General features: G+C 33.5%; 1 protein-coding gene across 2 annotated transcripts in view; it reads left to right on the top strand.

Annotated features, from left to right (window-relative positions):
* LOC149736529 (E3 ubiquitin-protein ligase HUWE1-like) overlaps positions 1–12,321 on the top strand; it is a 61,216-nt gene that overhangs the window by 43,171 nt on the left and 5,724 nt on the right. For both annotated transcript variants that reach the window (XM_089877114.1, XM_089877113.1), the window contains exons 61-80: positions 521–662; positions 979–1,120; positions 1,445–1,638; positions 1,691–1,775; positions 2,926–3,084; positions 3,583–3,669; positions 4,159–4,251; positions 4,510–4,642; positions 5,022–5,169; positions 5,527–5,727; positions 6,107–6,634; positions 6,965–7,172; positions 7,679–7,792; positions 7,987–8,281; positions 8,632–8,984; positions 9,505–9,646; positions 10,191–10,302; positions 10,798–10,924; positions 11,304–11,489; positions 11,896–12,008. In XM_089877114.1, coding sequence (XP_089733240.1) covers positions 521–662; positions 979–1,120; positions 1,445–1,638; positions 1,691–1,775; positions 2,926–3,084; positions 3,583–3,669; positions 4,159–4,251; positions 4,510–4,642; positions 5,022–5,169; positions 5,527–5,727; positions 6,107–6,634; positions 6,965–7,172; positions 7,679–7,792; positions 7,987–8,281; positions 8,632–8,984; positions 9,505–9,646; positions 10,191–10,302; positions 10,798–10,924; positions 11,304–11,489; positions 11,896–12,008 — 3,562 coding nt within the window. The remainder of the gene's footprint in view (positions 1–520; positions 663–978; positions 1,121–1,444; positions 1,639–1,690; positions 1,776–2,925; positions 3,085–3,582; positions 3,670–4,158; positions 4,252–4,509; positions 4,643–5,021; positions 5,170–5,526; positions 5,728–6,106; positions 6,635–6,964; positions 7,173–7,678; positions 7,793–7,986; positions 8,282–8,631; positions 8,985–9,504; positions 9,647–10,190; positions 10,303–10,797; positions 10,925–11,303; positions 11,490–11,895; positions 12,009–12,321) is intronic.

Below are 12,321 nucleotides of genomic sequence, written 5' to 3'. Positions count from 1 at the left end.
AAATACTTTGGAATACATCTTTAAAACTAGTGTTGGAGTAGTACTCCCCCATTCTACCAAAATTTATAAAACTGACCTAACTTCAGTTTGTCATGTTGTTTTAAGTTATAGGTGGGAAAAGATTACACTTAGATACTTTGGAATACATCTTTAAAACTAGTATTGGAGTAGTACTCCCCCATTCTACCAAAATTTATAAAACTGACCTAACTTCAGTTTGTCATGTTGTTTTAAGTTATAGGTGGGAAAAGATGGGACGCCTTTTACCTATATTTTCTCGTCCCATTTGGTAGTAAACAAAGAACAGATTTACAAAACCATACCCTCACGACTCCCATATACCGTTAGTAATTGTTTAAAACACAATCAGGATATTTCAATATGATGTGCTTAAGGTGTCCCATCTTACCCCACCCCGCTATACAACAATATAATAATTGAATCTATTTTTAAGCTGAAAAATAGTTCTAGCTTTTGTATAAAATATTTTTCTCTTAAATGATTTTCTTTCTACTGTTAGACTTCTTGGACCCACAGTTGCACAAGATATCTTACAAGTCTCAAATTCATTGTACACGGAAGGTGGCGGACGTGCCCAGCTTATTGTCAACACAGATGACGCAAACTACACCCCCACTGATATCATTGACGTTATTTTCCTGGTAATTTTCCGTTCACTCATTCCTTCACAAAGTAGCAACATTTTTTTGGCCTCAAAATAATTTTTTTAATGATTTTTTTTATTTTATACATAGTAGGGTGGGGGAAGATGGATAACCTTTAAATTCTATTTTCGTGTCCAATTTGGTAGCAAACAAAGAGCACTCAAAGAATTATCTGTACTACTGCCACAAACTGCTGTTAATTGTTTAAAACACGATTAGGATATTTGGATATTGTGTAAAAAGTCTCCCACCCCCACCCTACTATACCCCCAAAAAATTGCTTCCTAATTCTGTTTTTTACTTCACAACACAGGATAGTATGTTTCAACAGCAAAGTGGGGTTATGGCAAACCATTCTGCTTCTCTCGTCCCTGATAACGTGCCTTCTTCTCTTGCCCGTTGGGTGGAAGAAAGTTGTGTGCTTGACTCACAAAGTCTTTATGATTGCATCACGGGTGAATGTTTCACATGAATTACATTTTATGAACAAAATTAACGACTTTTTTAGTGTGAAAAATTCTAATTTTCCATTTAAAAAGAAATTATTACTAATTTTGTATTTTTTGTGTTATTTTTTTTTTTGTATTTGGATAATACCTTTTCTAATTGATCTTTTAATTTATTTATTGTTCTTTATGTGTTTTTTTCTTTTTTTTACTTTAGTTTTTACATTGTATTTGGATAACACTTTTCTAATAATTTTTTTCATATAGATTCAAAGTAACTGTGTAGTCACAGATATGATATTTTTTCTAATCTTTCTTCTCTTTTTTCCGCAGTCATCAAGGATGAGATAGTGAAGCATGTCCTCGATGTGAGGGATGAGGAGCTCTCGGAGCGCAAAGAGAAGAGAAAGAAAGAGAAAGAGGAGAAGCAAAAAGAAGAGGAGCAGAAAAAGAAAGAGCGAGAAGAGAAAGAGAAAGCAAAGAAACAAAAGAAAGAGGAGGTTGTTGAAAACACTCCTGCGGAACAAGTAAATCACACTATCAATATATTCAACCTTAACTAATTGAAAACAAACACAGGTTACTACCAGTAGTTCACCATCCATAGCCACCCCATCCAACACACCAGTTGCTACACGGCCTGACTCTCCTTCTGTATCTTCAAGTAAGTCTTAACCGCTTAACCAACCAACATAAGAAAGACCACCGAAACAACAAGGCCGTGACCACAATGAGGTAGTAGGTTATGCAGTTATAGCCTCCCTTTTATACTGAGTGGAGCACAGGAGATACTGTGTAACCTTCTGCCTTTGTGGCTTCGTGTTTCTATCATCAGCTCCCACAAATTCCATGGCATCTTGCTGAGGTAGTGGATTCTGTAGTTTTTGCTCGTTAAATGAGCCAGAGGAGGTAACTGCACATTCCACCATCTCGTAAGTGCCTTGAACTTTCAACCTGGGATTTCCAGCAGAATATTCTTATGTTAGTTTTCTTTTATGAAAGAAAAACCATACAGTATTGTGGTTTTTTGACTAATTAGTGGTAATTTCACTAACTTGGCAAATTTTTACTAATTTTTTAAATTTCACTGCGTTTTAAAAAAGAATTGAGCTTTTTCAAGTTTTTTCCAAAATTTATTGGTAATCTCAAAAAACTTTTAAATCAAGCAATCTTTTCCAAATATGTTCCCAAAAAAGTAAATAATACCAACTTTTCCAATATGCCTTTATTGTTAAGTATCCTGAGGTACACCTGCTGTTGAGGTAGTAGGTTATGTTGTTGCACATAATACTGCATTGGAGATACACCATGACCTTCTAACCTCTGCAGTGTGTCTATCACTTTCAACATGGGGTAATATGGGACGAATCTGACAAATTCCAAGGACCTCACCCACATAGAGTTGATGTTCTTGTATTTCTATATGTAAAGTACTATGAACTGATTCAAGTTGAGGTAGTAGGTTATATCAGTTGATTATATGAACCAGGAGATAACTGTATAGCCCACTAGCTTACTTGCATGGTTTACTTTCAACCAAGAAAAGGATATTTCTACTAAATTTTTAAAGCAGAATTTTTTTAGGAAGAAAAGTTCCAGATTATATTTTTTCGTTTTTTTAAGAACTATAGTTGTCGATATTATGAGGTAGTAGGTTATGCAGTTTTGCGACATTATTCTCGTTGCGTTGGAGATAACTGTGTAGCCTACTGACTCTACTGTCTTCAGCTCTCTCTTCAAGCACTTTCCAGCCTTTTTTTCGATTCTCTCAAATGCCTTTTTTCTTTTTTGCTAATCCTTCTTTCCTACCTAAGCAACTGAGAGAGCGCCAGCCATCAATGCACTGCAGCAAGCTAGCTCCTCGCTACTGGCAGTTAGTGGCCAGCTTGAAGGGTTAAGTTTCAGTCTCCAACAAGCCATAGGAGCAAGTGAAGATGTTCCAGCAACCGCTCGTTCTGCATCTGACGCTCAAGGTAAAAATTCATTTTGGTTATTTAAAAAAAAAACTGAAAAATATGTTTAGCGAACATATATTCGACTTGAAAAAATATATTCCATTTTGAATATCTTTGAAAATCAAAACTTGAAATATATTTATTTAGAGTAAAAAAGAATATATTTGCTTCTTTTTTATATATAACAAATGATAGAATGTAACTTATTTATTGTCGCATGGCAAGGTAACGACACTTGTTATAACTTAAGTGTTTATTTACCCCCGTCGTGCCCATTTATAAGTTACCACATGTGTGACTTTGTGAGTGATTATTTTTTTTTCTATTTTATATATGACTAACAATTTAGACTAACCATTAAAGACCTCTGGGTTGGAGAAACTGCTGTTAAAAGTCATGTCTAAACACAAACAAAGCAAAACTGCTTTTATAATTTTAAAGTGTTGTTTTCTTTTTTTCAGCTTGTTTAAATGTTTTTAACTGTATTAAATATTTTAGCATGTTATGTACTTTCAGGTGAAACTGTTTCAATGGTCGCAGAAGCTGCCCCTTTTTCAGCAGATGGCGCTACAGAGCAGTTGGCCGTTCCTGCGTCTGACAGAGGTAATTTCAATGTAGAAAAAGCCTACAAACTACCAGAAATCAAACTAAATATAAATTACTGCCCAGCATATTGTACTGTACTAGAGTTTCATTTACCCAATAAATATGACCTGTGTAAGACACCAAAAAATAGCAGTACAGTAGGGTGGGGGAAGATGGGACACATTTTAACCGTATTTTCTCGTCCCATTTATCAGTAAACAAAGAACATTCAAAGAATTTTAAAAAATATCCTCACGACTCCAATAACCCGTTGTTAATAGTTTAAAACACGATCAGGATACTTGGATATTATGTGGTAAAGGTGTCCCATCTCCCCCCACCCCACTATACGTAAAAAATAAATGTCGAAACAGCTATTTTAAGAAAAAAAAAAAATTTAAATATAAATAGATTCAAAAAGTATTAAGACTTTGATTTTATTTTAGAGCGAAAATTTTGGTAAAAAAGTTCAAAAAATCGTAAAAATACTTTGATTTAATCTAACAGGCATGGACAATTCTTCACCACAGTCAGACGTTACAATGGAAACATATGAAGCTGTTGCGCAATCTGCTGCTAACGAGATGGTTGTTTCAGAAGGTATGTAAAGAAATTGTGAAAATATTCTGTTTTTTTTTTTCGCAGAATGCTCAGAAAACCAATGGCAGTTAGCATATATATTTAACAGAAGTTATGTAATTTCCGAAATTTCTAAAAAATTTATTAAAAATATTAAAAATTTGAAAATTTGTTAAAGTTACTGTATATATCTTGAAAATGTATACCAAAAGGAATACTTAAATAAAAAAATAGCATATTTTTTTGAAAATCTAAAATATTTTTTTTAAATATCTGTAGCTGAAGTGGTAACGACCACTACGGAAGAAGGAGCCACGGCTTCAAGTGCCACGGCACCATCCCAGGTCATGGAAGGTGTAGACCCTTCGTTTCTTGCCGCACTACCAGCTGATATAAGACAAGAGGTTATAAGGTAATTGGATTAAATTTGGTGTTGCTAGTTGAATAAGTTGATGGTAATAAAACACTTTGAAACATAAACAACTACAGCTTATTAAAAATAATATAGAGTAGGGTGGGGAAAGATGGAACACCTTTAGCACGTAATATCCAAATATCCTGATCATGTTTTAAACAATTAACAACGGTCTATGGTCGTGAGAATGCGGTTTCATATTTTATTGATTCATTTTTGTTTACTACCAAATGGGAGGAGAAAATAGAATGAAAAGGTGTCCCATCTTTCCCCGACCTACTATATTTTTTAACAACAAAAACTATTTTCTGATAAAAAAAATGTTTTTTTTCTTCTGTTTTTTAACAAAATCTCTTCAATTTTTTTCCGCATCCAGAGAGCAGCTCTCTCGATCCAGTCATCGGCCCGTAGCAGCATCTTCCACCACTGGACAACCCTCACACAGTGGAGTGAGTCCGGAGTTTCTCGCTGCTCTTCCTCCCAACATCCAGGAGGAAGTCCTGGAGCAAGAAAGAAGAGAAAGAGTGAGTTAGGTTGCATCTTCACCAATCATCCTCCAGTTAAAGTTTATTTAACTAATATTTTCAACACTGTTGCTGTTTTTAGACTTTAATATAAGAAAAAAGAGCGAAAGCAATTTGTATTATCACTTCTGCATATTAGTTTTTTAAACCTTCTTTGATGAAATGATGTTTTTTCAGAAATTGTTTTTTATTTGATAGAGAGGCAAACCACCTTTGCTAACCCTAAAATTATATTAAAAAAGATACAAATCTTAATAGAAAAAAGTTTTAACATAAAAATATTTACAGAAAAAAGTCTTGAAGTTGTTACATAACAAATACAAATATTTATAGAAAAAAATAAAAATATTTTTTTAGTCTCGTAACACTGCCCAGCAAGCTGCAGCGGGAGAAAATCTTGATCCGACGACTTTCATCCAAACTCTTCCTCCCGAGCTCCGGCAGTCCGTCCTCTCGGACATGGATGAGTCTCTCGTAGCTGTGCTCTCGGAGGAGCTGGCAGCGGAGGCGCAGAGTTTACGAGATGATGTAGATGAACGACAGAGAAGATATTTGCAGGTGAGAAGAAAAAATAAAAAAATAAAATGTAAAAAAAAACTTTTTTAAAAAAATAATAAAATGTTGAAAAGAAATCTTTTAAAAGAAGAGTTGAAAAAAAATTTTAAATAATTTTATAAACTCCCACCCCTATCCTATCAACTTCCACTAAATTCCGCAAAAATGACCCGGATCTGGTGTTCATATAATTAAACGATTCTTGTTTAGTAAAATACAGTAATGATCTAGTGCTACGAAATGTAACAAACAAAATAAAGTCCTAACACAATTTCTCTATTACTACTAGTGGTCGGATTTGATTTTTGTTAAGCTTCCATAGCATCACATCATGCCTGTCTTATCAAATTTAATTAATTTTTTAACCTTATTCTTACTACAGGAAAGGTTGCTTACTCACGGTGTAGGTTTACTTCGTCAAGGTGGTGTACGCAGTCGGTCCCGTCACATCACAGAAGGCTTTGGTGGCTTCCAACGGCGGCCTGGCTACACCGAATCAACCACAAGAACTGGCCAAACAGCAACCACAACGACACCCCCTTTAGTTTGCCGTCAAATACTTGACCACGAATCACTCGCGTGTCTCTTACTGCTTCTCTTTGTGGATGAGACGAAATTAAACACTAACTGGTTACACAGGGTATTACGCAATCTCTGCTACCACGTGCCTTCTCGGGACTGGTTAGTAGCCACACTTATGTCCATACTACACCGAGCAAGTGAGCTGCATTCTCCTAAATCAACCACTGATTCTGAAATGGATGTCACACCTTCGCAGCCAACCAAGCTGCAGAAACAGATGCCTAAGAAATCCTCTATATCTAGTTCTGCAGACACAAGCTTCAGAAACACTTCTTGGATGTCTATTAAACTGGAGGCTGCATTAGGATCGAGGTCCAGTATATTCCAGGTGCGGTTTTTGCTTTTCTGATGTAGGTTGTCACGTTTTTCTCTGCTGTGTCAGTTATTTATGCTACATTTATTGAAATGCTGCAAAAAATCTATAAAAATAAATAATTTTTAACAGATTTTAAAAATTGTCGGTTAAAAATAAGTATGAATGGAAATTATTAAAAATGTTATCAATAAAAAATTGTAAAAGGCTGCAAAAAATGTTAAAAAATTTAAACGTTTTTAACAGTTATAACAGGTTTTGGGTTTTAAAAAAAATGTTAATTTTCTTGGTTGGTAGTAGGGATGTAATGTAAACAATTTCATCAATTTATCATTTTTTCTTCAGGTTGAAGGAGGATCTTCAATCTCTCCTTCACCCGGATCAATGAAGAAGCATGGAAGGGATCAGGGATCAGAATCCTCCACTAAAAGAGTCCACATCCATCCTCAGGCATCACCTGTGGTTTGCAGACACGCCATTGATGCTCTCATTGTGCTTTCAAAAATCTTTCCAAATTATTTCATCACGCAACAGCCATCCAAACCAAAAACAGGTGAGTTACTGAAGTTTGCATATTATTTATACTTTGTAGGGTGGGGGAAGACGGTGTTTTAAACAATTAACAACGGTCTATAGAAGTCGTGAAGATACGGTTTTATAATTTTCTGAATGTTTCTTGTTTACTACCAAATGGAATGAAAAAATAATAAGAAATAATGTCCCATCTTCCCCATCCTACTTATTTTTTTTTTTTTTTTTTTTATAATTTCATTAACAAACTGTAATTTTTTATATTTTTTTCTGCACAAAAACATTGTACATTTTACTGATTTTATATATTTAAGTAACAAAAATGTAACAAAAAAGTTTAAGAAATTATTCGTTTTTCCCTTGCCACTTGCAAAACATGATGTGTATTTTTGGCATAAATTTTCAGTTTTAACTAAAAATCTATTTTGCATAAGTCTAGTTTTATTCTTTGTGGTCTAAATCCAATGGTTTACCAAAATGTAAAACCTCACCTTTACAGCATAGAAGTCAATAACTTATATTTTATAGTTACAGACAAAAGCTCTATGATAGAAACCGACTTCTGGGACATTTTACTCAGACTTGATGCAAGCAGCGCACATAAGAAGAAAGTTGCTGCAAGACACCAGCATTCTAATGAAGGTACATTGCTATTGCACTAAATATGTATATTGGTTTTTATCGCTTATAACAGTTATTGTTCAAAGTTGAAAATAAAAATACAGTTTTGTCTATATGTTGTACTTAAATATTTTAGGTTTAAAAAAAAATATTTTTAAAAAAACTAAAAAAAATTTAGTAAGTTTTATTTTTAAATTTGATTGAAACTTTTTTAGATGATCCTCATGTTGCCGGTGACTCCGCCTCCGAGAAGAGCAACATTGATCTCAGCATCACTTGGCTTGGAGTCCTGATGCGGATGCTCTCTCAGCCAGTAGTGAAGAGGAGTCAGCAACTTACAGATAAGATGTTGCGTCTCCTGGCTCAGATCTCGCGCTACATCACTTCGGAGCAGAGTCAGAAGGCAAAGAAAGATACTCCCGCATCCGGAACTGCTCCCAATGCATCCGTGAGCAATACAGGAGCAACAACATCAGCGGAGGTCCAGGTCACCTCCGCTGACCAAAATGTGTAAGTTTAATGAACTGTATTATAGAGGCATATCATTTTTGATGCAAACAAAAAAAAATATTGTAAAAAATTTAAATTTTGTATAAAAGTCCTAATATACACTGTCCGGATAAAAATCTTTAAAAAATGTTGTGTTTCCCCCAAAAAAAATATTAAAAAAATTTAAATTATGTATAAAAGTCTTAATATACATTGTCCGAATAAAAATTCTTTAAAAAATGTTATGTTTTTGCTAAAAAATTTAAAAAAAAATTAAATTAACTATAAAAGTCTTAATATACATTGTCCGGATAAAAATCTTTAAAAAATGTTGTGTTTTCACTAAAAATTCATTTTTTACAAAATTGCAGTGTGGTTACTGACCAGAGTGAAACATCGGGCACCTCTACTGCCACCATGGGTGCACGTGCCGGCACAAGTAACACCAGCACGGTTGGTCGGAGCACTGCTGCTCCTCAGACGAGCACAACATCATCCTCTCGCTCCCAAGGATCAATCTCCACCATCTCCGAGACCCCTGCAACATCCGGAGCAAAGGAGGACACAGCTCTTCAGCTCGAAAAAGAGCTCTCTCTTACTGTAGGGGTCCTAACCACGCATGCTTGCTCCGAAGAGGGTCTGGAAGATGCCACAACTCTTCTCCTCCACCTCTCAAAATCTGCTCCCGCTCTTCGTTTGTTGATCATTCGTCTATCCCTGGAAGGTAAGATGATGGAACAAATGATCTAAAACTAAAATGACAATGAGTAGACTTTAATTACAATGAGGATTTTCTAAAGAAGTATTAATTCCAAATTTTAAAAATACACTTTTTGGTTTTAATGGGATTTTCAAATTAATCAAGTAATCCATCTTAAATCAAAACTGTTTAAATTTATAATAAAAAAAATGTTCTGTAATGGTTGAGGTCCTTTGGTGAGACACACCAGGGACCTGATATTTTCACCAATTGATAAGTTAGAAAAGTTGTTTCAAACACAAATTATTAACATTTTATAGAAGATTCGTTAAATTTGACCCCAAAAAAACTTGTTATTCCCTTTTTATTACCTAGATTAAGTTAATTAAAACAAAGTGATGGCAAACTAGCAACAGCGGTATCTCTCATTCACACTAAATAACATTTAAAACTTCATTTTAAAAATTTTCCTACTCAATTTTTTTACCGACACACACAAGTCTTTTTGTATCTTAAAATTACTCTTCGTAATATTGAATTCCAGGTGCCCAAAAACTTGGCGGTCTTCTTGCAAGCCAAATAAAGGAGCTCCTGGATGAGATAATTGTTTATAACCAACAACAACTGGCAAGTGGTGCTATTCCCGCTGTCACTACAGCTCCAACAAAAGGAGTTATTGTAAATCGGTATGGGAAATATATTCTCAAAAAAATAATAGATATATTTTTGTTGTATATAGTAGGGTGGGGGAAGATGGGACACCTTTAGCCTGTGAAGTCCAAATATCCTTATTGTGTTTTAAACAATTAACAACAGTCTATGAGAGTCGTTAGGGTACGGTTGTATAGTTATTTAAATGTTCTTTGTTTACTACCATAACGGACGAGAAAATAGAGTGAAAATGTGTCCCATCTTCCCCCATCCTATTATATACAACAAAAAATAGTAAAAAGATATTAAATTTATACAATAAAAAATAGTAAAAAGTAGTAAATATATATAGTAGGGTGGAGAAAGACGGGACACTTGGGACATAATATCCTGATCTTGTTTTAAACAATTAACAACGGTCTATGTCTTGTGGATACGTTTTATAATTCTTTGAATGTTTTTTTTATGAATGGCAGAGTTTTCTTTATTCCCCAAAAAAATGTTTAAAATTATGTTATATTTTGTTTTTATTAAATTTAAATTTTTTCATCACTTTTCATATTTTTTTGGTATTTTCAGTTTTGATTCCACGCTCACTGTCGTGTTATCTGCCAAAGATAAGTTTAAGAAGTTGGGAAGAGAACTACAGCTCCCTTCTATGCAAGCTCTAACTAGCAAGACTTCACACCAGGTATATATCAACTACTGCCTTATGTATCTGTTAGCTCATTTGCAGAGTGCTGGAATTGAAATCTGAAGGTTGTAGGTTCAAGGCTCACAGGTGGTGACTTAAAATAAGCACTTATATTTAAACAGTTGCTCTAAAATTAAGGTGCAACGGCCATGCCTTTTAACTGAGACTCTTTTCCACAGTTTTTATCAATATCGTGTTTAACGACTGTTGTTTTACTGTTGATTCTCTTCTTGTTTTTTAAATACCATGGTCTTCGCTATTGTTTTCAAAGAGTCAAAAAAATTTGTGTTAATTTTTTTTATGGACACCACAAAATAATTAAAAAGTATAAAAAAAATCGATATTTCATAAAAAAATGACACTCTACAATATTGTATAAACGAACCTACATATAATGTACCATTTTTTGCATTAATATTACAGACAATACCTTAACAGTAAGCATAATATATACCCTGCGCTATACAATATTAACAAGATATCCAATCTTAGGCATTTTTCCTGAGAATCTTGAAGGTGATAATTCAGTTACAACAGGCATCAAAGGGTGGGGTGGTTCTGGGTTTAAATAGCAATCAGTCAAGGTTTGGAAACAATCAATTCCGTCGCTGGAGAACAGGTGTGGTTTTAAGCTTTTTTTTAGTATGTATCACTTTTTAACTTTTTTTAAACTAAGTATTCTGTTGTTTTAAGAAAAAAGTTTTTAAAAAATCCTATTACTTTAATTTTTTCGACCAAACCAAGCTTTACCTTATATTCCAAACTGTTTCAGATATAATATTCTCTGTAGTATTAGTACTAGTAGCTAAAAACCTTTCATGCAAAAATTACAGATTTTGTAGAAATTGACATCATTTCCTGAAAAATAGAAATTTATTTTTTAAAAATTAAGTTCTCAGAAAAAAAGAATTTCTTTGTAAAATACCAAAATTTCAATGATAAATCTAAAAAAGTCACGAAATTTTAAAATATTAATACTTATCCTCTATCACCCGCAGGGGGGTCCATGTTATCTGCTGTACAGAACACCGTCTCCCGTCTGGAACGAGAGGCTGATGCCCTCATGGACATCATATCGCCTCCTCTTCCTCGATACAGGAACCAAACTGCTCGAGCATCCCAATCCTCGAGCTCTGCAGCTGCATCCTCATCTAAATCTGAGACAGAAGAGGAAGAAAAAAAGGGTTAGTTTGATCTGAAAATTTTTAAAAAATAAAAAAAAAGATTAAAATATATATTAAAAAAAAAAGAGAAATTAGGTTTAAAAGTGGTTTAAAAAAAGTTAGTTCCATCTGATATTTTAAAATAAGTTTTGGAAAATAAAAAAAAAGAAAATTTGGGGTGGGTAAATTGGATTTGTAAACTTGTTTTATACAATGTATAATTTTATGTATTTGAACACTTTTACATTATTTAAGTTAATAAATTGATAAATATTGTTTTTTTTTGTATATAAACTTTTGCAAAGTATTTTTATACAAAATTTAATTTAAAAAAATGTGTTTTTTATCATTACACAAATTAGTTAAAAAGTATAAAAAATTCGATATTTTATAAAAAAAAAATGAAATTCTACATAATACTTAATAGATGAATCTACATTAAGTGAAAGATTACAACTGGATGAACTGTGGGAAATACTAGGAGCATGTTTAAAAGAATTATCTAAAAGTCATGACCAGCATGCTGTGCTTGTACTGCAGGTGTGGCAGATATTTTGATTTTTGTGCAAATGTATTTTATTGACTGTATGTACGTTTGTATTTGAAAATTGAATGCAGTGGCACCCTATGTGTTGGAGTACAGGCTGACTCTTTTTTATTTTACTTTTTGCATAAAAATTAACAAGTTTAAAAAATTTGAATATTCATACATTGGTATAGTACTATGGGACGCCTTTAGAACAAATATATAAATAATTTGATTGTGTTTTAAGCAATTAATAACGGTCTATGGACATCGTTAGGATACGGTTTTGTAATTCTTTGAATGTTCTTTGTTTACTACTAAATTGAA

Source organism: Ciona robusta, chromosome 4 (genome assembly GCF_009617815.1).
Source record: "Ciona robusta chromosome 4, ASM961781v2".
Taxonomy (NCBI): Eukaryota; Metazoa; Chordata; class Ascidiacea; order Phlebobranchia; family Cionidae; genus Ciona; species Ciona robusta.
Note: the sequence above shows the minus strand (reverse complement) of the source record. Positions and strands in the feature narration are given on the sequence as shown.